At 41.4% G+C, this 24873-nt stretch overlaps 1 protein-coding gene across 1 annotated transcript; it reads right to left on the bottom strand.

The window, feature by feature from the left end:
• Nucleotides 1-4790: 4790 nt before the first annotated feature.
• immt (inner membrane protein, mitochondrial (mitofilin)) lies at nt 4791-23823 on the bottom strand. The gene is made up of 14 exons (XM_047340554.1): nt 23669-23823; nt 22259-22320; nt 21918-22107; nt 21340-21469; nt 18318-18410; nt 15551-15712; nt 12801-12934; nt 12228-12331; nt 9858-9993; nt 9591-9720; nt 7603-7826; nt 7094-7225; nt 6687-6816; nt 4791-5755 (listed from the first exon to the last, which is right to left on the bottom strand). Exons 1-14 carry the CDS (start codon nt 23708-23710, stop codon nt 5148-5150), a joined length of 2277 nt encoding a protein of 758 aa, XP_047196510.1. The 5' UTR covers nt 23711-23823; the 3' UTR covers nt 4791-5147.
• Nucleotides 23824-24873: the final 1050 nt, after the last annotated feature.

Below are 24873 nucleotides of genomic sequence, written 5' to 3'. Positions count from 1 at the left end.
TTTTTTCTGTAATGATGATTCAGTTATAAGAGTGGTTGAATTTTCTGCCAATCAACTAATAAAGTTAGAGCTTGATTGATTTTGATTAGAAATCTTGTTTCATTATAGTATAGTATGGTATCATATGTGCACTATACTATGTGCACTGTTGTGAATGCAGGATCAACTTCATTTTCAACCATTCCATCTTCTTTACAAGATTGAAAATTGCCAACAAAGAATTAATAAAAAAAGATAAGAAATGCTACTATGAAAATAAGTAGTATGATTATTTTCATAGTTAAGTGCAGCGTACACATTGTTGTATAGTATAATAAATCGTCCCCGCGCAGTGCTGAAGCAGCTGGTGGAGGGCGTGACTACGGTTCCACATCAACGCCAGTGGCGGCCTCAGCTCCTCTTCCATGCATGTCGCTTAGTGCACTAGCTCAAATGTTGTCACAATGGGTATCAGAGGGGCTCTAGTTATGGGTGCCTTTTGACACTAACACACTTGTGTCACAAAATATTCAGTGTCACTGTGCATGTCAAACCAATAAAATCTGTCCTGAATCAAGTTAAGAGTCCTTTCAACCCCTGATGTCCCATATCTTTGTTTGCTGTTCTTGAAAAGTTTGGTGTAAGCTCTGTAGTAGAGAAACCCAAGCATTTTTCTTAAAGGGGACATAGCATGCCCATTTTACCACAAGTTGATATGGTTCCTTGGGGTCTTAATGAAATGTCTGTAACATACTTTGGTCAAAATACCACAAGGATCATTTAAAACAGCACCCTTTTTACCCTGTATAAAACAGCCCTCCACAGAGTGACCTGTTTTGAGTGCCTGTTCCTTTAAATGCTAATGAGCCAGCTCCCCCCTCCCCCCATGATTTTAAACGATATAAATTACATATTTTATATGATATAAATTATCAAATATGCATCCCATACTTTGTATTCCCCTTGTTGTCCTGGAGTTTTAATTTTCCCAATCACATAATTAAATGTCCCCTGCCCATCCACTACAAGCACACAAGCAGACAGACAGAGAGAAAGAGAGGTGGGGGGCTATGAAGACCATCATTTACCCCGAACCCCGACATTCAACAGGTACAACAACAAGCGGAGAAAGCAGAATCGCGGGCTGACCTTATATATACAGTCTATGGGGCTGACCAGTGGAGAAATGCTCGTCCCGTGTGAACAGCCAGGCGGCTGCGTGCTGAAGCAGCTGCGCTGCCTGCTTCAGCGCTTCCGTAATCCGGTGTAACCGGCGCGAACTACTGTACCCTGGCATACAGTAGAGCTGAACACTGCGGAAGTCTTCCACACAGCTGGCAGTGTGGAAGACCGCTGCGGGCAGCGCAGCGCCTTCTCAGCGCGCAGCCGCCTGGCTGTTCACACGGGACGAGCATTTCTCCGCTGGTCAGCCCCATAGACTGTATATATAAGGTCAGCCAGCGATTCTGCTTTCTCCGCTTGTTGTTGTACCCGTTGAATGTCGGGGTTCGGGGGTTACAGTAGCGCTGAACACTGCGGAAGTCTTCCACACTGCTGGCTGTGTGGCGCTGACACAAATTCCAGCTCACGCACGGGAGAGCGAGCGGTCGCTCCCGAGCAGCTGCTGCAGCCTCCCAGTCCCAACGATCCAGACAAATGCCACATGTGAGTGAATCGCGGGCTGACCAGCGGAGAAATGCTCGTCCCGTGTGAACAGCCAGGCGGCTGCGTGCTTGGGAACGGCGCTGCGCTGCCTCGCAGCCTCGCTGCCTCCGGTGTAAACCCGGAAGTAACGAGTGTGGGGGGACGGGGGGGGGGTGGGCCAAGACCATGTAGGGAGACTTCCAGTTCCTTGTTACGACACAATACCCAGGAAGCGCAATCGAGTCGCTCAAGCATGACGTTTCTGACTTAGAGGAACTATAACAAAACGCGCGAGTGTTTTTTCCCCAGAGTTTTTGGGTTGGTAGACATGCCAGATACCCACATTAACCTGTAGAAGCACTAACAAAGTGGAATTTGCATGCTATGTCCCCTTTAAATCTCCAACTTTAGTGGACACCCTCTCTTTTAATGCTTGAACTGGGGCCACTTGAATCACGTCCATAGTTTAGCCCTCATCTGACACCATACGTCCCAGAAACCACTTTCTTTACTCTGTTCCCATTTCTTTTAATGCTGATCCAGGTCCGTCTCTTCAGGATGTATCACAACCCTCTGGGCTGGCCGGCCAAAATATGTAGCGGTGCACAGAATGATGTTACACAGGCTCAGTCTGGTGCTAAACATTTAATTAAGTTTTCTGAAAAATGCTAAAGTATAACTTTATGTTGACAATCGCCACAGTGTTGTCTGCTTTCATCTGGTACACAGATAATCTCATTATCTGACTCGTTCACATAAGACTTCCGTGTGACGCTTCCTACATATACACTGCTCGTGGAGAGACACTGACACCTATTGGCGGTTTATAGGTGCTGCTTCCTAACAATGATACAGGCAATGAATAATACTGTACCCTCAATTTTAACTTGAATAAACACTTTTTTTTTTACATGAACACATATAGACACATAATGAGCATATAAAACTCTTTCTCAGCATGTCTTTTATCCATGAAACCACCGTATCTGTCTCCTGGCTTATTATGCCACATCACCAGTACCAAATTCCTGGGGGTTCACATCTCAGAAGACCTCTCCACGAAGAACAAAACCTCATTACTGGCCAAGCAACCTCAGCAGCGCCTTTACTTCCTCCTTCAGCTGAAGACAGCAAGAGCTCCATTACCAATCATTTGCACCGTTGAGGCACCATCAAGATAATACTGACTAGCTGCATCACTATGTGGTTTGGGAGCTGCACAGCCCGCAAAGTCACCAGCATTGTGAGAAACGGCATTTCAATCCCATCTATGTCCAGTACATATAACAGAATTGACAATAAAGTTGACTTTTATTATGCTCACATAGAACTCATACATGTTAATATCATAACAGCAGATGATATAACACAGTCACTGCAAAGAATTTTCTTAATTGCCTGACATCAGATGAAAAATTTGTTTCTGTGTTGGGCAAGAAGTATCAGGAGAAGGCTTACACTAGGACTGAAAGTAAGACAATAATTCTATGAATCAGAGTGTGTTGTCAATTCAATACAGAGACTGTCACCAAGAGTCTGCCAGAGATTGACCAAGTCTCTCTCTCTCTCTCTGTGAGAAGTTTTCTGGTGATGTTATTTGGTGCGAAGAAGATGAAAACCAGAGCATTGATAAGGTCTGCCACTGTGACAATGATTTAATTATTGTTATGCACTTACAAGGCGTTAATCAACTTTATGGCAGCGCCCTGCAATTTCTCACTCATAAGTAAGCACAAAGCGAACAGAACACCATAAACTCCATTACAAGGTCAACTTTCCACATGAAAATAATCACCAAAAATTACTGCGAGACTGCAGTGACTGTACCCATCTGTGACCTCTGGTTTGAATCTGTTAAAGCATTTTTCTCTGTGACTTAATTTATTGATACATGTCCATTTTCTACAATTACAAATTCCTTACAAATACAAATTTCACCGTCAAAGGTGTTAAGTTGTTTTGCACCTAAAGATAACTTCATATATTATTCCAATACCCTTTTCACTGATAAACTAAGCCTCTAATCTAATCTAAGAGATGTCGCTACAGTGTTTCCCCTAGGTTTACAGCTTTTTGGGGGGGGGGACACGGACACAAAAACTTAAAGGAATCATGATGTTCATGTGTTTCTTTTAATGACAGCAGTCAATATAACATCTGAACAATTTTTGAACTGTACATCGAACTAAACATGAACGGAATTATCCACAAAGTGTGCAGCTTTTGTCACTGCACTGTATTTTTCTGGGCTTCTGGAAGAACATTTCCAGAGCCTCTTGGTATGGGAAGTCAGAAAGGTCTGGCCCATTTATTGAGATCAGCATGCAGGCTGCAAAATGGTCTCCTTGCAGCCTATTGCGGATGTTTGTCTTGACCTGCAAATACATTAACTGTTGTGATAGCTGATAGCTTAAAATAGTGATAGCTTAAAGCAGCAATCCAAATTGTGAAAAGTTGTTGTTTTCCGATGGATGCTCTCTGTCCGCTGGTGGGAGTGTGCTCACCTGTGTGCGCGCGCACGTGTCAGTGTGTGCCCGCACGTGTCTGTGTGTGCGTGTGTGCGCATCGGGATGGAACTCCGCCGTGCGCGATACAGAGAGCAGAGGAGAAATCTAAACGCGCGACCATGTAGAGACAGAAATGACATGCCGTCGTGTAAATAAGATAAATAACATAAGGCCATTTAGTTTGTTTAATAAAAGAGCAAGCTATAGACCTGTTTTATAGGAAAGGTAACCTTAAATGACTTATGTTGAGATCTGGCGCTATATTAAAAAAATAAAATAAAATAAAATTAACTTGACCTTCCAGGGGGGGGCGGGGGTGCCGTTGGGGGGGCGGGGCACCCCCCTAATATAATGGTAGGGGAAACACTGTGCTATGTCATGAGGTATGCCTGTACCTGCAGCCAGGCAACATGTTAAACCAGAGGTCAGAAAAGACAATATTTTCACGAGGGTTAAGTTACTCTTCAAAATTAGATGCAGTTAGTAACCTCATCTAAATTAAACTCCAAACCAAATCCTTAAAATGTTCATAATATATTCTGTGGTGTCGGTATTTACAGACGTGACATTATTGTTTGTATGTTAATGTCCTCACTAGGATTTACTGACTGCAGACAATGATAGATAAACTGATTGGGAGGAATGAAGAAATGAAACAACTCTTAATCAAGATTTATTGTAACATTTGCAGGGGTGAGAAAAATGAAATGCAGCTCGACACATTCTTTAGGTTTCATGAGACACCAAGCAATTATCCAGAAATGTATACCTGTGGGCCTGAACTGGCAAGACTATTTGACTAAGAGGGTGTAGCAATTATATAACACAATAAATCATCCATAGTGACTTAGTGCTTTAAAACCAATGAACCTATGCTGTATTTTAACATCCATCGATTAAAGGAATACACCACTGAAAATCTCTCAAGTCTACAGTGGGCAACTACTTGATCCTCTAAAGACAGAGTTTCAGTGAAATGCACCTTTAAAGATTGAAAGGTTCAGTAAGAGTGGCAGCCTATGGAGCCTGGGTGGTTCCTAACCCCACAGCATTTGCATAGGCAGAGAGCAAACTGATTACCTGCCTGGTTTCCAGTGTGAGTCTGGCTTCAGTCAGCCAGTCCTCCACCACTCTCCTAGCCTCACCTCTCAACTGGTTCACCAGTTTAGCTGCCAACTCAAGATCTCCATGCTCTAAGCAGTAACTTGCATATGACAGAAGCTTGAAAGAATCTAAATTCTCACTACTCAGCTGGGCAGGCGGGGCTTCCTGTTTAGCCTCAAACAGGAGTGCAGCTTGAAGGTAGGACAAGAAATAGTGGTACAAGGAGTTATGAGATTCATCGATGAGTGCGACCTGGCGGGCCAGTGATCGCAAGGAGTTGAAGCGGGCGCGGAGAGCAGACTCACTGTATACACCTCGCTGAAGGGATTCTTCTGGAAGAGCTGATGCCAATGCCAAGGCAAACTCATTCTCATGGCAGCTGTTTCGCACGACCTGAGCAGCGCCGTCAAGAGGTACAGTGGGCAATTCAGCATCAGCAGTCTTTAGAGTGTAGCAGAGTGCCTCCACAGAGAGCCAGAGCTGGTGAGCTTTACGGGCCTCCTCCTCTGCTACCACATGGCCTGCATTCAAAAGACAGGAAGATGTTTAGCGAGTTAAAAAGGATTTTTTTCTCTCTACACTGTCACCAAGTTCTAACTTGCTGTCTCTCTCTAGCACGGGTGGGGAACAATATTGCTTGGTCCGGCCCACGAAGCAATTCATAAATACACATGTGCACATGAGACCAAAAATCGGTGAAGTGCGCCAAACATTTAGCTGGTCCTCTCCTCTGACTCCGATGAGGCAGAGTAAACACTCACACACACAGCCCCGGCTCGCTCGCCCGCCTGCCCTCCCTCCAAGAGAGGTTAACAGAGCCAGAGAGTTAATTGTTTTGGTTGTATGTGGTATATTTTATTATTTCATGTATTTAGGATATTTGTATATTTTTTAATTCAGATTTAAATGCCAGACTAAATACTATTAAGAATTAAGTTAAAGGTTCAGTGTGTAGGATTTAGTGGTAAAGCAGCATGCTGCAGCTGAATACCCCTCAACACACACTATTGTTGTCAATGGTGACAATTATATTTATCACAATATTTTCAGCGACAATATATCATCCAACAAAATTTGTTATTGTGACTGCAGATAAGGTCATCAACCTTAAGTCAGCAAGTCTCCAAGGTGGCAGCAAAGCAAGCTTAGCATTTGTTGTGTGTTATAAAAACATGGCGGAAGGAGCGGCAGGCAGGTGGCTAACAAATGCTAACATACACTGTTACCAAATTGTGTCCGTTAACTAACTCTGATATTTTGTCCTGAGTCTGAAATTTGGGGTCGAGGCCTGCACTAATAAGTTGCCGACCGTCGATAATAGGGATGAGCGAGTACACCATTATCTGTATCTGTTCAACCAACTAAATTATATTTACACATTTTACTCGGATGGTTACCGCGCTCACTGTTTCATCTTTAATTGTGACTTATGTGTGCTTATGTGCAACTTACTGTCTATGGCCTCATCCATCCCCTTCAGTCTTGCAAAGGCAGTGTTCATATCCAGAGTGAAGTTATCAAGCTGTTCCTGGCTCAAATGACGGTAATGGGTCTCCTGTTCCAGCATCTTACTGCTGAGGACCTGAACACAATCCACAGCAAAGATTTGAAGAACACATGCAGCTATACAGGCCGTCAGACACCACAACAAGCGAGTACAGCCAATAGGTTATAAGTGGGCTAAATCTACCTGGCTTTCCTGGCTACAAAGAATCTTGGCATGATATGACAAACCATTTTCTATACCTAACAGTTTAAAATACACCACGTCCACTGATTAAAAGAACAGACACTTAACACATAACTGACTCATCTGTATGCTCTGATGTTTGAATGTAATGTAACAGTAGAGTGGAGACCTGGTCAGCTTCAGCTTTCATTTCCTGCTCCTGGACTTTGAGGACATCTTGGACATGGTCTGTGTGAGCAGCTGCCTGTCTCCGGAGCTGGGTCCTCATCTCTGCCTCCATCACTTCCCTTAACTCAGACAGCTATACATACACACGTACACACAAACACTCTTATTGGTACAAAGCACTAGGGTCTCATTTATAAAAAGTCTATAGGATCCATATAGGTGTTCGTGTGCACAAAAGCCGAAAATGGTGTACACAAAAAAAGCACACCTGAAGACAGTGTTCCCTTTACATGTCACAGTTCACCCTAAAACCTGTGTGAAATCAAGGTGAGGTAAAGAAAGACCGATTGTTTGGTGGCCACAGCAGTGATTTTATTAATAAAAGAAAAAGCACTGAGTAGCATTGTGATGTCTCTGAAGTATGCTCTGTGTATGTACCATAGAACGAATAAATCCTGCTAGGTAGGGGAAATTCAGCAAACCCTGAACCACTTTCTCTCTCTTCCGTACCTTCTGCTCCTGCTCCAGCCGGGCCTCCTCCTTGACATGCTGCAGGGTGGTGTTGACGGCTTTCTCCAGGGCTTTCTGGTCCTCCAACTTCTGCTGCACCAGTGCCGTGTCAATGTGGATCTGCTCTCTGACTCTCTGTTCTGCCAGCTCCTGATTCAGCTGATCAATGCGACGGTGTGCATGGGCAATCAGGGCATTCAAGTCGTCTGCTGACAGTTTCCCAGCTTCCACACAAAGACAAAAGTTTCTTTTGCAAATATGTCCCTTCAGGTAATCAATACATGTGCTTCAAAGCATATGCACTATTTACTAACAGTGCATCATTTTGATGGTAAAGACACTTATGGTAACTGATAGTCGCCGGCTCGCCCCAGCCTGCAGTATGTGATATCCTTCAACGGGGCATTGGCCCGTCACTCCACACCAGTGGTGCAGCGGTAATGGTACATCAGTGTTTGACTGTCTACTTCTTCTAGGGCAGACAGACACTCACTGTTGCGGCTGATAGAGCTTCTGAAGGACTTGTGAATGGAGGGGTGTATTTGTTTTCAAATATCAATCATCATTCCCCAGAATCTTATACCTTACCTTTAACTGTAAGATGTTCTGCGTTCAATTCCTGATTTGGGCAATACTGTTAAGGCTTAAATTGGTGAAACAGGTTTATGGTGTTTATGGCAATTCATTTTGACTTCCTACATGGGGAAAGATACTGAACCCTGAATTGCCCCTCAAGGTGCTGTCTATAGATGCACTGTATGAATGAATGGGTGAATGACAATAAAAACTGTACTGTAGAGTTCCTGAGACTACGGTGACCTTGACCTTTGACTGTAAAGAGCTTTGAGTGGTTATCAAGAACAGAAAAGCTCATATAAATACAGACCATTTATCATTCCTTCCAACTGGCTTTGTAACTATTGTTATTTGGTTGACTTATGATGTTATTTTGTGTTACCCAAACAGTAGAACAGGCTCACTTTTTATGTCTAGATATCGATCAACCTGACTTTGGACAATTTGGGGGTGGAAACCAAGGTGAGGCACTGGTCCTCTTTTGATTGGTCGCTTTTAATGTGACCCTATTCACGTAGACATTCATGCATAAATTCACTCTGTGCTGAAGAGAAAATAAGGGCATCGCCGCAGCCTTGCAGACACTACTAACTACGACCCTTACAAGACAAGCCCCATAGAGTCACATATAACAAGAGACTGTGACCCAAACGTGACGACACTTACAGTATCTTGGCTGCTAGGCTCAGAGACGAAGATGGAAAAAACAAAAAAAGCTTAAGTGATAATGCCAAACTTGATCTTTTATGTTCATATATTAAAAGCTATATATTACTTAGGTTGTTAGATGTATTACCGATTTGGCTGCTAACAACAGTTACTTCTGCATAAACAACGGCATGTTTATGTCTTTTGTCATTTTTAGCCATAATTGTAACGTTAAGACATGACTTTTTGGAACCATAAGAGCACATTATTTGTGCTAAAAGTCATATAATGTTGTGGCCCAAGCGAAAGGACTAGGTTATCTTTATTTCTTTTCTAAATTGCTGCAAATAATTTGGCAATTTATTTCATTTTTGATATACCATGGTCTATACTTTGTTTTTGCATTTATGGTACCCCTCTTAAATGTTAAATGGTATTTTACAGTAATGTAATGTCACCTAATGTGAAACAAAATTTCATCATTGTTTCCTTGCTCTCAGTCTTGTTTTGTGAATTTTGGCATGATTTGTAGAATCTGCAAGGCTGCAGCTGGCTATACTTGTAAGAGACTGCTATAACTTCTGAGTTTTTGTGGTCAAAACTTCTGACCAATCTAACACCATACGGCAGTTGCTACGACTGCAACTTGCAGCAATCACAAATTCTAGATTCTCTATTGTTCCTTAATATAATAAACTTAGGTGAACATTCTATTACACTTAGGAGCAGTGTCACCCAAAATATAAAAGTGTGTATGGTCTCACTGAGTCCCTTCCAGTTGGCCTGGATCTCTGGAGTAAGGCTGCTCACTTCCCTCTGAAATTGATGTTTGGCTTCATTAACCAGTTCACTGTACTGGGAGACAATCTTGGCTTCTGACTCTGAAGACTGCACCTGCAAACATGCACGCACATGTTCACACGCACATTCCATATATTTCATACTTATAGAGAATAAGCCCATTTCCCAAATTGTTTTACCCATTTAAATTTTTTTAATGTGCTTTTTCATAATGTCTAAAAAGTGATTACCTTAGTGACCACCTTATCCAAGTCCACCATCATTTTATGGAGATTCTCCTCAGCTGCTAAAACCAGTGGGCGAACAGCAGTGACCTTCAGCCCTTTAGACTTGTCAATCACAGACTTGAGACTGTCCAAAGCTTCACTACAAAGAGAGAGATATGGGAAGGTTTGGGAGAGGAAGAGGATGGTTTGAGAAGCAGACAAGAGAAAGAAGAAAAGACAGGAGCAAGGAAGGTAATTTCATCTTGTGTATTCTAAAAAGAGCAAAGTAGACAGTGAAAACAGATTCTTTAAGAAAAAAAGAAAAAATTAATTTAAATACTTTTTACAGTCAAATTTCATATATTTTAAATATTATTGCATTGCTCCTTCTTTGATTTGTCAATCAGTTTCTGACTACACAGCCATTGATATATATCTGATATCTGACCTAATATTTCAATAACTATCGCACTGAATCATGACAGGAGTTAGAAATTATGATTTTTCTGGACCTTTGCTTGAGAAACTTTTCTCTGTATGGACCTCTCTATATTTTAATTGAATACCCCTGATATATAGTCTACATTTGGTATTTCCCCATTGATAATCTACACTGTGTCCTGCCACAGTTTCATAATGACACTTTTTTACACCCTTTGTGTGCGTGCATGTGCAACTCTGTTAGCCTAACTCCATAGATTGAATTAAGGGGCAATCTAGGGGCCATGGTCTTACCCTATCCTTACAATATGTACTGTGATTGGTAATTCTCTGATGGCAGACAAAATTATATCTTATATCATGCTGGGATATGTTGAGGGAAACACAGTCTTTAGATCTGGCAATAAATAACTTAAACACTTAATACTCTGGACCAACACCAATTTGCCTATAGATCCAAGAGATCAACAGAAGACAACACAAAAACTGCTCTCAAAACTGCATAGACTAATCTGGAGCACCAAGGAACATACATGAGGATGTTAGTGGAGTTCAGATCTACATTCCACAGAATCATCCCCAACAGAATGGGGAGCAAACTGCTCAATCTGAGTGTGAACCAGCGCACAAGTAGATGAAAAAAAATACTTTTAAAAAATCTTCCACAAACTGACAGGCTGGTGTCATGTCACTCCCCAAACCTGTCACTCAGTATTAGAGCCCCACAGGGCTCCACTCTGAGTCCTCTCCTCTACATCATCAAGTTTGCAGATGACAGTATTGTGGTGTGAGTGTTACACAACAGTGATGAGTCTGACTACAGGGAAGAAGTCTGCAAACTGTCTGAATGGTGCTCCATCAATAACCTGGAACTCAACACCTCCAAAACATAGGAGTTGGTCATCAACTTCAGGAAACAGAAGGAGGAACCTGCTCTGTTATACATCAAAAGAGACATAATGAAGTGAGCAAACAGCCTCAAGCTCTTAGGTACAGGTAGGGTTGTAGTTTTAGACGCTTATTCATGAGCAGAGAATAACAAATACTTGACAAAGAGCAAAACCTTTTACAAATATTAGGTAGACCAATTATATGCTATATCCCCTGACTGTGCTTGCCCAATGTATAAGGAATTTAGAGATATATATTGCTATTGATGAAAATTATACTTATAATTATTGATTAGTTTTTATTGCCCGAGTCGATGTCTTCCTCATTCCTGGCATACAACTTGATGTCATCCGTGTAGATGAGGTTCCTGAAGGTTTCTCCACTTCAGAACTATTATCCCTAACCACTGTTTGTGATGATCTTGCTAGGGGGTTTCAGGGATTTGCAGAACAGCAGCAAGGACAGAGCATCTCCTTGGTATATACAGCATTTGGCCTTACAACTAATTCCTATTTGAGCACCAATAATGTAATGAGCCAAGTGCCTACTCATCTTACCCGCTATGATGCCTGACGGGAGCTTTGATGATGTGCAGAGACAGGTTGTTGGTTGGTAGTTGGAAGGAATAGCTCCCTTCTGGGGATCTTTCGTGATCAGTATTGGCCTAGTTTAACCACTCTGTGTGGGTCCCATCCATTAGCAGCTGGTTCATTTTTGCTGTACATATTCTGTTTATGCTGTATATATTATTTTTTATTCCATTTATATTTTGTATATCTCCTTACATTTATAAGTGCATGTTATTACTTATGTCTAGGACTACCCTCCTGCTGCTGTAATGTTGCAAGTTTCCCCACTCTGTGACTAAAAAAAGGATTATCTCATCTTAAATCCTACCTCATGTGAAATATAAAACCCCCTCAGCTACATCAGAAGGTATTAGCACAGTCTGACTCAGTCCTTTTTACAATATCTATGTGCATCCATATGCATGTGTATACATGTGTACACACATGTATATGTACACACAAGTGTACATGTACAAGTTTAGATATTTCTTACTTTGCTTTCAACAGAGCAGTTCCAGCATCATTCGCAGCACAAGTTCTATCAGCAAGAGCAGCTTCTAGATCCTTCCACTGGGCTGACTTCTCCTGAGGTGGAACCTGGATTTAAAGAGAACCGTAATCACTCTTACAGCAAAACAGAAGTTAGTGTCAATACTACACTTTTCACGTTTTCTCTTTTCTTCTGTGTATCACACTGCCTTAGGCATGTTAAAGTTCTGATAAGTTTCACAGTCCAAAGTATTTCTTTGCCTCAGAAAACTGCCAATTTTGCATTCTGACCTTGTTTTCTGTAAAACATCTACTTCAACGCATGACATCTGACTAATACATTTAAGGAGGTTTAATGTAGGCTAGTAGTAGTAGGCTAGTCTTTTTCATTTCTAGATATTTGAATTATTTTAGTTTTGGTTTCCAGTTTTGTGTCGGTGGTGTGTTAGAAACATCCACTCTGTGAATCCACCAGGTAATCTCCTTCTGAATTCTCACATGGGCTCTTTCGGACATTCACCCCAGAGATATGGCGTGTTTACACCACTGTTTACACAAATGGTACTGTTACATTTACCTCTGCTTCCATAGCCTCCTTCAGTTTGTGTGTGTGCTGTATGATGGTCTGTAGGGCTGCCTCCTGAGCTCCAATGGCCTGCAGGGTTGCTTTAGCTGAGCTAGCCATTGAGTCTTCGAGACTAGCTGATACAGCTGCAATACAGACAGGCAGGCAGAGAGACAGACAGGTAGAGACCAAGACAGACAGGCAGGCAGGTGGAGAGAAAGACAGGAAGATATAGTTCATCAGATGCACAAAGTACATCTTCCAAAATTATCATACAGTGAAACTGCTTTTGTAACCAGAATTACCGCACTGCAGTTGTATGTCTCCACCAACCAGTGCGGTTTCCGTACACACACACCCACACACACCCACACACCCACACTTCGTATGGAGGTCACTGTGACGTTTGACTTTTTACCACGGATACATAGCCACTTTAACTTTTAGTCCAAGTGACAACTGATCAAAAGTTGAAGGAATTCCCTCAAGCAGTCTTCAGTTATCACATTCAAGAGGCCAAAAACATGTTTTTTGAGGCCACTTTGACCATCTTGACCTTTGACCATCGAAATCTAATCACCAGAGAGTCCAAGTGAATTGTACCAGATGTAATGAAATTGCAGTCCTAATAGATCACATTCACAGGGACGTGAGGTCACTGTGACCTTTGACCTCCAGGCACCAAAATCTAAAAAGTTCTTCTTTGAGTCCAGTGAACGTTTGTGCAAAATTTGAAGAAATTTCCTCAAACTGATCTTACGATATTATGTTCAAGAAACACAAACATTCTTCCTGAGACCACGGTGACCTTGACCTTTGACTGTAAAGCACTTTGAGTGGTAATCAAGACTAGAAAAGAGCTATATAAATACAGGCCATTTACCATTCATCTTTGAGTCTAAATGAATGTTTGTACCAAATTTGAAAGGAGTCCTTCACTGTGTTCCAGAGATATTACCTTCACAAGGCAAAATTGGTGCTTTCTAAGGTCACCGTGACCTTTGACCACAAACATCTAAATCAGATAAGGCTTGAGTCCAATTGAATTAAATGAAAGTTGTGCCAAATTTGAAGAAATTCCATCATGACATTCATGAGGTATCGCGTTGACGACAATGGGACGGACGGACAGACGTACGCACTTGAAAGGAAGGCAAAAGATAGCCAATTGAATAATTCAATCTTATAAAAATTACTATACATTTTTGGTTGTTCTCCTGATAGAGTTAGCCACTTGATGCTGACTCTGTTGTGTGGCTCCTGTTGCTCATAAAATCAGCTGGAATGGCTTGTGTCATGGTTGCTGGTGCTAAATTACTTAGACCTTAGGCATAATGTCGTGGCGCTGCCTTCGAGGAATGTTGTAGCAGTCTGCTTCAGGCAGGTCTGTATGGAGGTCAATGAAGAGAATTGGTAAAGAGAGAATGTCTCCCTGGCTAGGAAAAAGAGAAAAGAGATGCACTTCTCCAGCAGAGGTTGAAAGAGAGAGCCTGGAGAGGAGTGAGAGCAGAGGGGGAGCTCCCCTTTTATGCAACCTTCTAACATCAAAGCCAGTCAATCTTCACTTATCTCAATTAATTGAATGCATCTCAATTGTATCACATACATTTTCTATATAACTGCACATGGCTCTGATTATAGCATTGACAGCACCACTGCATTGAGACGCATTACACAGCGCTAATCAACTAGAGATTCTGCTCACCTAAACGTGCAGCTGATAAAATAAGATAATCCTTTACTAGCCCCACAATGGGGAAATTTGTAGATCTTTATAATAACCTGTTAGTTAATATTAATGTTTTCCTGGATCAGCGGGGCGATGTTTCTTCTGCAACAATGAAATAATAAAGAACACCGTGCTGTGTGATAATCTGCAGGAAGAACTTCTCTCTTGTCTGCAGCCTGGCAACTGGACCTTTAATGAGCATCTGCTCTAATCCTGACATAGCAGTGGTAATAATTATGCAGCGGCAGGACAATGTGAACATTTATGTTCCGTCACTGCATCAATGCAAAATTGTCCATGTCTGCATCACGATGCCTCTTAGAATCGAGACATGTCCATTACTCTAGCCAGGGGTCAGACTGACCAATGGTAGCTGCAAGATGTATTATCTAACCCAGGTGTAAAACTCTGGAGGATTATGGGAGACTGAATTCTGTATGCTCTCCTTTGTTTTTAAAACAAAGGAGACATGCCTTGGGACTGTAAACCTTCGACCAGAGGGTCGAAGGTTTACAGTCCCAAGGGGTAAAACAAAATGCCACAGAAATAGTTTTGTTCCATCTGCAATTGTTCACTTGAACGGGTTATAGCCAAATTTGCACTTTTGTCCCTATCCAGTTTTCTATTGATAGCAATGCATTTGAGCACTTTTCTAAATTGGTTTTGTGGTCTTGTCTTCTGTCTGTGTATTTATAATTTTGTACCGTTTTGGATGGATGCCTTCTCTTTTTGTTGCTGCAAAACAAATCTACCTATGGGTACAAATAAAGTAACAATGCGTTCAGGATTGAGGTACACATGTAGGCCTGTCTATTGTTTACCAATAGTAGGTCCCAACAACATAATATATAATATAAAATAATACCCATTTATAAAACCAGAAAGAATTACAGCTATACCCAATTAATTGCTTTGTGTGTGTGTGTGTGTGTGTGTGTGTGTGTGTGTGTGTGTGTGTGTGTGTGTGTGTGTGTGTGTGTGTGTGTGTGTGTGTGTGTGTGTGTGTGTGTGTGTGTGTGTGTTGGCAACCTACATGCAACAATTTCCTGCTCGTCCTTGTCCTGTTGAGCCAGTATAGCGGCCACTTCTTCCCCTGGACGCTCTCTCATTGGTTCTGATGCTGCAGGTGACTCTGTGTCAGTGTAAACCGCTGTCTCTGGGGTATCCTGATGGTCATGGCAATCCTTGCACTCCTCTGAAGAAGATATGCATACTTAGAAGCAGTACAACCTTTTTTTCACTAAATACCAAATAGCAACCCAATAATGTGACACAAGACAAATTGTAGAACTGTCTTCCTCTATTCACTTTTCAAGCATAAAGTTCACCACAGGGAGGCTGTGTGTATATTTTTTGTTCAGTGTGTTATACTGTTAGCCTGAAACCCTTTTAATGTGCATTAAAATTTGGGAATGCGGAAAATTCTACGTTATACATTCATACATGTATTGTAATTAGGGCTGGGCGATATGGCCCACAACGAATATCACAATATTTTTAGGCTATATCACGATATATATCGCGATATTTTGAAATCTCCTCTAAATCACTGTACAAATGTTAAATTCAATCCTTTAATGCACAAATTTCACCAGTATGATGATTCAAGTAGACCCTTCTATTTATTTTTTTAAATTGCATGCAAAAAGGGGAAATTCACAATCAAGGTAAGGATCCATCCATCAACAAGCCCTCATCTAACGGTCCATTGCAAGTTGAACACTTCTGCATTAACAATACTTTGATGAATCTAGTGTATTTCAGCTTGTATCTCATTTCCACTGTGCTGCCTATGACTGAAATCTGTTTGACTACCTACCCTCCCTGTAGTTCCGGACAATAACACTATGAAATGAATATTTGCATTTTGAACCAGGCAGCTGCACTCATAAGATTTTAACAAATTAAATATATAAGGTACGCCTTCCTTTTGTGGCCTAATTCTCAAAGACCCTTAACAAAAACATAGCACAAAGCAACAAAAAAGTGCATTCAACAAGAATCCTTGAGAAAGATATTTCAAAACCATGTAAGTTAGAGTGCACTTTTTCTGTTTGATCAATTTGTAACAACAGATCATTTAAAAAATGGTAAATTAAAATCAAATGAAAAATAGCATGTGTGCAAACCACAGAGGCAGAAGTCCAGGCTGTGACTGTGAAAACCTCACTGAACAATAAAACTTGCATCACAGGAGGAGTGGGAGCGATTCAAACAGACACTAAGTTACTTCATGTACTTATCAGGTCCTAATAACTGATGAGTGCTTATTAGTTAAAGTGAGAGCAGGTCAGAGAAACTCTAGCTCGGTACAAACTACAGCTGCACGATAATAGGAAAACATGACATAACATTGTTTAATATCGCGATGACAATATGATTTGCGATAAATAAACAAACAGTTCCTGGATACGGACGGAGAGACCACGGATAGCTTCACGGCCAGGAGAAGGCGCACAGTACAGCCGCCACCAAGTCAGGGGCAGATACCACGGAGCCATGCACAGCTCCACTTAGTCCACTTTTTTAAATTTGGGGTCTTTCCATACATGTTTGAACCGTGAAAAGTAATTTTTTTTAAGTTTTTAGCAGCTCTGTCAGTAATTTACACCCCGTCTTGTGTCTTCATCATTCGCGCTGTGCGCTATGCCAACTGTGTCAAACCAAACCGAGCACGGCACCATCTCCTCCAGCTCCACATACTGTACATTTACTAAGTTTATAAAGTTTTGTTGTTACTCACTGAGTTTACACGTGTGTCCGATTACATTGTTTGTGTGTGTAGAAGAGACAGAGAGAGAGAGAAAATAAACTTTTAAACTGTAACGAGTCAGAGACGTCAGCAGAGAGAGAGAGAGACAGAGAGATAGATTTTCGGTATATCGTGCAGCCCTAGTGTGCATATATATATGACAATTAGGGGTGGGCGATATATCGAATATACTCGATATATCACGGCTTGTCCCACGTGAAATGTATTAAATGACTATCGGGACCATTGAGTACAAATTGTCACGTAAATGTTTTAAGCAGCGACAGCTCACTCTCCCGCCCATCCAGAAAACTCTCCTGCGCGCATGCATATTTTTGTATGAGGAGGGAATAGAGCATGGAAAGAGCGAAAGAAAGTGAAGAGTCCCAGCGAGTTTAGAGAGTCTAGAGACGGTTATTGTTGTTCATATTCTTTGTGAACGCTGAACCGGCATACTCACAGAGCAGCGGAGTCTATGTGTGTCTCTGTCTGTCACTTTTCCCCAATTAAACAATGTTATCACATATCGCATGTTTTCCTAATATCGTGCAGCCCTAATACAAACAGAATTTAATCACTGAGCAAACTGCAGATGCTGGTTCCAAGGACTGGAAGGCGATTTAATGGGGATCATGTGTCTATGATCAAACATTCTTGGAGGTAATATCTAAAGCCCCAATGATCTGCTTTCACTGAGACGCCAGTAAGTCAGTGTTGATTAACAGCCAACAGATACCAATCCTTCCGTTTATTTAAATATCCATTAGGTGAAATTCTGCTTTTGATAATATTTAATGGCACCTTTCATGAAATTCAAGGTCACCTTATATCAGATAATAACAGCAATAAACCATACAATCATCATAAAATATTCAATCAAGAGCAAAAGTAATTACACATACTTACCATCAACAGTGTAAAAGAACAGAACTTGGAAATAAATTAAAATCAATATTTGTAGCAAACAGAAATATAGATAAGGTGCATTGAAAAGGAGTTAGAGTGAGTGTGTTAGGTATCAAAGTACTCAGTGTTGAAGAGGTGTTACCTTTTACTGCTGCTACCTCTGTGTCACATGGAGCAGGGATTGATGGGACCTCACTGATGGCGGAGATGATATGAGTTGCCTCTGCTGAAGCCTCTGGATGAGACACAAATACCACACGGGCAGTTGGTTGCATGTACATGATCATGTACGACAACACTCACTAAACTTATTTGGCTGAAAGATATTAGATGATGATGCACAAGCTCTTGAGAGCAATTTAAAAGATATAAAAACAACAACATTCCGGTCCTGCTCAGTTGTTAAATTACAAAAGGTAGAAGATTAATTTTAAAAAATGCATCTAAGTTGAGAAGAAGAAATGTTATGTCCCCAGAATCCAAGACTATTAACTGGTTTCATCACAAAAGGAAAATCAAACCACTATCTATTTTCTGTAATAACAGCTTCAAGTCCAGAGTTATCACTTCATTACAATGTAATGCCCTGAGAGCTGGAAACTTAATCTAGGCCACAAAGGAAAGGAAGTCATACAGGGCTGTAACCAGGGTTGGACTGGTAATGTGATGTGATGTAATGTTGTAAAATATAAGATTTGTTTTACCAACAGCTTGCCCATAAAGCAGGGACAGCTGCCCATTCGTTCATTTTCTATACTGACACTGGGCTGGCCCAATAAATTATCTTACAAGCCCCCCTGTGTCAGAGCCATAAATCTATGGATTAAGCGAGCATCAGAGTGGATAAACAAAAGGGCAAGGGGGGGACAGGCCACTGCAGCAAAATGTATGTAGGGGAAATCCTCCCTAAATAATAATGGAATTTCAGAATCTTAATTTTAAAATGCAATATTCACCAAGTAAGTTGCCTTAAACTGTTACATTTACAAGGTCTAGTGAAACAACACAGCAGCACAGCTTTCTATAGGGAAGCTACAGCATGACAGAAAACAGCTTACCATGAGACACCTCTGTGGGCACAAAAGACAACAGAGTTCCAGTAAACACTGACATTATTACAAGGCTAAAATTGAATCACTCATATACAATAACAAGGACCACACATCATGGCTTAGACCCCGAACAGACTTGGTATCAACATCCGTCCCTGGTGTTCCAATCACAAGTACATGTATGAACGTATCCAAAAGCGTACTGAGATCCAATCACTGAAACCACATTTGTAGGTTGTCTGGGGCCTTTCACTGTGTGAATACAAATGTGTCCTGGTCAACATAAGAAGCACTTCCTACTCAGCTGATATATTTCTGCAGTTTCACACTGCTCTCTCTTGCTCGCTCTCTCGGAGAACTCAGGAGAATGGTAATGGTCTGTATTTATATAGCACTTTTCTAGTCTTGACCACTCAAAGTGCTTTACAGTAGTTTGCCATTCACACACACATTCATACAGTGCATCTATGGCCAGCACTTTTTTCTATGAAGGGCCATTCAGCATCTTGAAACTGAAACTTGAAAATGTGCAGTACTTTCTCTATGAGAAGGGGCAATTTGGGGTACAGTATCTTGGACACTTCAGCATGCCACAGCCGCCAACATAATGCTCTGTTTTCAGGCATGAACTTCACAGAAGGTCCTCACTATTGGGTCCAGACTTTCTCTGGGGATTGCCTTTGGTGTCATATGTAGCAGGATATTCTCTGGTCAGGCGCGTATCTAGCACATTCAAGCAGGGCGTGTTGCACCATGCAGAGGAAGGACTTAACGTAATAATTCCAACTAGGAGTCGACCGACTATCGTCTTGGCCCATTATGAGGGCCATTATTTGGCATTATTTAGATTATCTCAAATTTTTTTTATCCTATTGCCAATAACATTCATTTTAAAATGCGCTACTTTGGCTCCAATGCAGCAGGCTCTATCTGTCTATAGTCATTTATATGTTTTTTTCTTTTAAAACACAAATTAGTGGACTCAACAGAAACGCTGTAGTGATTTTATTTCGAAATGGGTAGGCAGCAAGAAGTGTTGCAAATATCTATGTCTTGGAAATATTTGACAGATAACCATTGAAACTGTGGTGAAAGATCATTTTCACAGTTTATTCTACTGTGAACAGTGCGCAGTAAAAAAATCTGCAAGTCCTTAATTTTCTAGAAAAGCAGCTCTGCTTCCGCGGCTGAATGGTGGTTGGTAGCAGCTCTGCCTTCTGCAACACAATCTGGTGCTGCTGAATTGGGAATACTGATCAAACTCTAATTCCAATACAAAGTTTTACTACTTTTATTTATTTTTACCTTATTTATTTTATTAAACTTCTATCTTCAGCTGCTGGGAGCTCCCTACACTTTATATTTTCAGATAATGTTCAAAGGTTCTCTTTTCATTAAACATATGCTTAAAGGCATTTCAATAAAGTTTTGTGTTGGAGTTTGTGTTATTCTAACTTTTGACGCCCAGACTTTAATTTTTACTGCAAATGTACATCAGTTTTAAAAAAAACATTGGTCGCCCCTAGTCAGAACAGCCTAACTGATGCTTGTCATTGAAGTATATGGACACTACTGCAGGATTAACACTGTTCTATAACCCATTCCTCATTTGGTGTAAGAATGGTAATGGTAATGGTAATAGTTGAGCTGGGGAGCTGTGAAGTTTGTAGCATATGATTCACATCATTTTCATACTCCTCAAACCTAGACTGAATTCAAAAAGCCCCTTTCTCAAAGCATTTTAATGTGCAAGTAACATTCACCCATTCAGATGCACACATGTATTTACACAGTGTCACAGCAGTTTTTCTATCACACACCATTCACATTGCTGGCCGTCTGGGGCAATCTTTAGGGTTTTGCCGAAGACCTTGAGGCCTTAACTTAGAAAAGTGGGTCCTTTACCCTCTCACTCTCAAAAAGGTCCACACATTTAACAATTTTTACAATATGGCTAAAGTTTAACCACTAATTTGTGTGGGTGCTTACACCTCATACACCCACACCAAAAATTAGGCCAGTGTTACTATGCTGACATACGGTAGGCAGGTGGCAAAATGAAATCAGTGACAACAGCAGTAGCCTAAAAAAAACTGTCTCATGAAAAGTTACCCTCTATGCTCTGTGCCGGTTGTGTTGGGAGAGGACTCGTCTCTGCTGCCTCCTTCAACTTCTTCTCTGACTTGGCTTTGGATGTCTTCACCTCTTTTTCCATCATAGAGGGTGTCTGGGCCATCTCCATCTAAACAGCAGAAACAGCAGCCATTTTAACAGAGGCCTGACAGTCTAAACTGACAAATAATCAGTTTAGCTCCATCATCTTTTATTCATTTTACATTTGTCCAGGAAAATAAATTCTTGGTCAACAGTTATGTAACCAGGAAATAATGCGACTTCACACTATTTAATATGCAAGAAGACGTAACAGTATTGCTCACTTGTTGAATGCACACGAAATTTAAGATCCAAGGATAAATTATGAGAAGCTCTTTATGCAGAACTAGTATTTACATGATGTGACGTGATTTGAAGAATAAAATTGAACTACTTCAGGGGAACTGTATTGAGTTCTGATATCCAGCCCTGCTAAGAAATTGATTTTACTGATCAAATGAGGAAGAGAAAACATCTACAATATTGCAAAAACCGGATGTGAATCCATCCTGACCCAAGACTGCATAAATCCTGACCTGTTTCTTGAATGGGAGGCTGCCATCCTGTGCTTTAGGTCCCAAAGCCAGACCCAACAGCCAGTCGGAGTATGGAACATTGTTCTCTATGGCTGCCCTGAACTTGTGGTCCCATTTGGCGTAAAGTATTGTACCTCCAATGCCACCACCTACAGTCACCAAGCCAGCAGCAACCACTTTAGCAGTACCACTGTGACGGAAGAGGAGAACAAAGGATAGACAGGATTGTTATGTGATCATTTCTCACATTATCAAAGGGTGTGTGTGTGTGTGTGTGTGTGTGTGTGTGTGTGTGTGTGTGTGTGTGTGTGTGTGTGTGTGTGTGTGTGTTACCTGGTCACTCTCCTGCTGTGTAATGCCGGCAGTGCTGCAGATTGTTTAGAGGGGTTCTCCCACAGCTCTTCTTAACATAGGGCAAAAGAGGTACAAGGAGAGTGTCATGGAGAGAGAAAAATCTAAAAGTTGTTTCCACTTTTCTTTATACATTCTGATAAAAAGAAAAATCTGTATCCGTATGTGACAAGACAATTTACAAATACAAATAAAAGTAACTGCATAGCAAACTGTTTACTGCCAGAAATTGCCTCTGTGTTTCAGATGATTTAGTACAGTTGACTGATTTGTAAATTCAGGTTTGTTTTCCATAATGTCAAATAAACCATTTTGAAGGGAACTCGTGTAGAGCGCAAATAACCTGCACAAACGGATGTCAGATGATGTTTCGCAGGAAAGAATGAAGCATATTTTCTTTGCTACAAGCAAGGAATCTCACATCTTTCTAAACTCTGCAAAAGGTAGAGTTGCAGTCTGGCAGAAATTGTCATGTTAAGCGTTCGATAAATGTAATTTCTCCATTGTAAAGTATTTTCTGTATTTCCTGTATGAAAGACACTATAGAAACAAATAGTATGTTCATATTATTATTATTTTACATATACTGGTGCTGTTCCCATGCCTGGGTGGGCGGTGAGGGTTTCTGCTCTATTGGCTGCACTCAAACTTACTGCAAAGGGGATGCAAAGAGTGTCCAAATCCCACTCCCACAAATGCATCCAGTGTTATAATAGTTATCAAAAAGTCACAATGTAATAACCAGCACATGTTATTACTTCATGCACACAAACCTATATTTAGTTCAGGTTATTACCAGCCCTAACTCTATATTACCAATGTTTTTTAAAAGATAAAAATGACTACATTTGCCTGAGATTCAGTTCGAGTCCTTCTCACACGCAGGCTGCTTCTGTGCATTACACAGCCTATCAAAGTCAATTAGCATAAAAATATAGAATTTGACCAGGACTTCAAAGGGCTGGTCCGAACAAAATCTGAGGCGCACATGTGAGGCCGCTTTACGAAGTGGAGTGCCAGACAGAGAGGGACTTGAACATATCGGTATTATAGTCGTCTGCTCTTTTACTGACACATACTGACTAGTGAAAGACACCCTCCTTCCACCCACCCAAAACACGGGCTCAACCCGTTCGCTTAGCCATCTGTCACTGGAAGCTAACAGCTAGCTCTGGAATTGTGTTCTCTCCTCATGACAACGTCAGTACCGAGTCGCGTTATTTATACGGTCCAAAGTTAATTCAATGTTAGTCTAACGTTAGTTGGGTTCGGTGTGTCCAGGCCTTGTCACTGTGAGCCACCGTGGAACCTTGAGCAAGGCTGTGGGTCACTGAATGACAACACGCTAATGCCAACATGGCGCTCACTGTGCCTCCGGAGAGTTGGGCTGCGGGTCTTACCCAGGCTGTAGCATTAGCTCCTCTCAGACAAGCCCTCAGCATGGTCCTCGGTGTTTTTAGTCACAAAATCTTATCGACTGAGCCTGCACAGCTTGTCTCCTCTGTTTCACTTATCGTTCGCTTCCTACTCTTCTTCTTCTTCTTCTTCTTTCCGGCAGACTAGGCTCTATTTACTGCATTGCTGCCTCCCATTGGTATGGAAACATCACTGCAGTTTATGCCCTTAAAACTTATATCTTGCGATATAAATTTGTAGTTTTAAGGAAGTGCAAAACTTCCCTAGCTCTCTCCTTCTTATACCCAGTTTTCCTCTTGCTATAAATAGCTCCCTCCTTTCTTTTGCATATAGTGGGAAATGCATCAAAACATGCTGTACATGCCAGGACGGAACAGACCCTTATCCATCAGGGCAATGAAGTAGTTCGTGAAAGTTGAAGGAGGTGAAGGGACTCCCTCCTAAAAGAGTGTAGCTATGGACTGGAGTCATGCGTCCAATTTCCATGCAGACCTCGGGATCATTTGACAGTGTTGTCACTTTCAGGCTAGTGTGGTAGCGATGTTGATAGTGTTGCCAGGTGCCACTGCATCCATCTCAAAGTCAGAGAAATTTCCTTGGTGGATGAACCCTCCGGGCAGAATGGCTCAGTGTCAGGCCTGCCAGGGAAGTGTAGTTGCAGAAGACGATACCATCAGAGACATCATGCAGGAGGCCAGTCGTGGTGACATTAGAGCAAGACTGGAGGACTGCAAGTAGGAAATTTGTTTTGCCTTGGCTCTAGCCGTTGAGATACAGTCTTCGATCAACGAGAAGGGTCCGGCTTCTGTGCAAAAGATTAATTCGACCAGTAATACTACATAAATGTCCCAAATGTCTGAAAACAGTTTTAAACTCCATATTCATCAGTACAAATTAAGATAAATTGATTTGTTTGTTTCCACACCAACGGGAAGCTTCATACTGAAGTCTACCAGTATTAACAGTTAACTGTTCCAGGCACATTGTTTGTTGTCATAGTAAGCAGGCACTAATGAAGAACACAACAAGCATGAGGAGGCATCCATGTATATGTTTATTTCAATGTTATAACTATAATGTGAAAGGCCGGATCATATTGCAATCAGCCGATCCTTCTCCTGAAGATCAGACGTCAGTCGATGGATGTCTTCCCTTAAATGTAAATGCTGCAGTTTACAGTCCACACACA

This window comes from Hippoglossus stenolepis, chromosome 7, assembly GCF_022539355.2.
Source record: "Hippoglossus stenolepis isolate QCI-W04-F060 chromosome 7, HSTE1.2, whole genome shotgun sequence".
Taxonomy (NCBI): domain Eukaryota; kingdom Metazoa; phylum Chordata; class Actinopteri; order Pleuronectiformes; family Pleuronectidae; genus Hippoglossus; species Hippoglossus stenolepis.
Note: the sequence above shows the minus strand (reverse complement) of the source record. Positions and strands in the feature narration are given on the sequence as shown.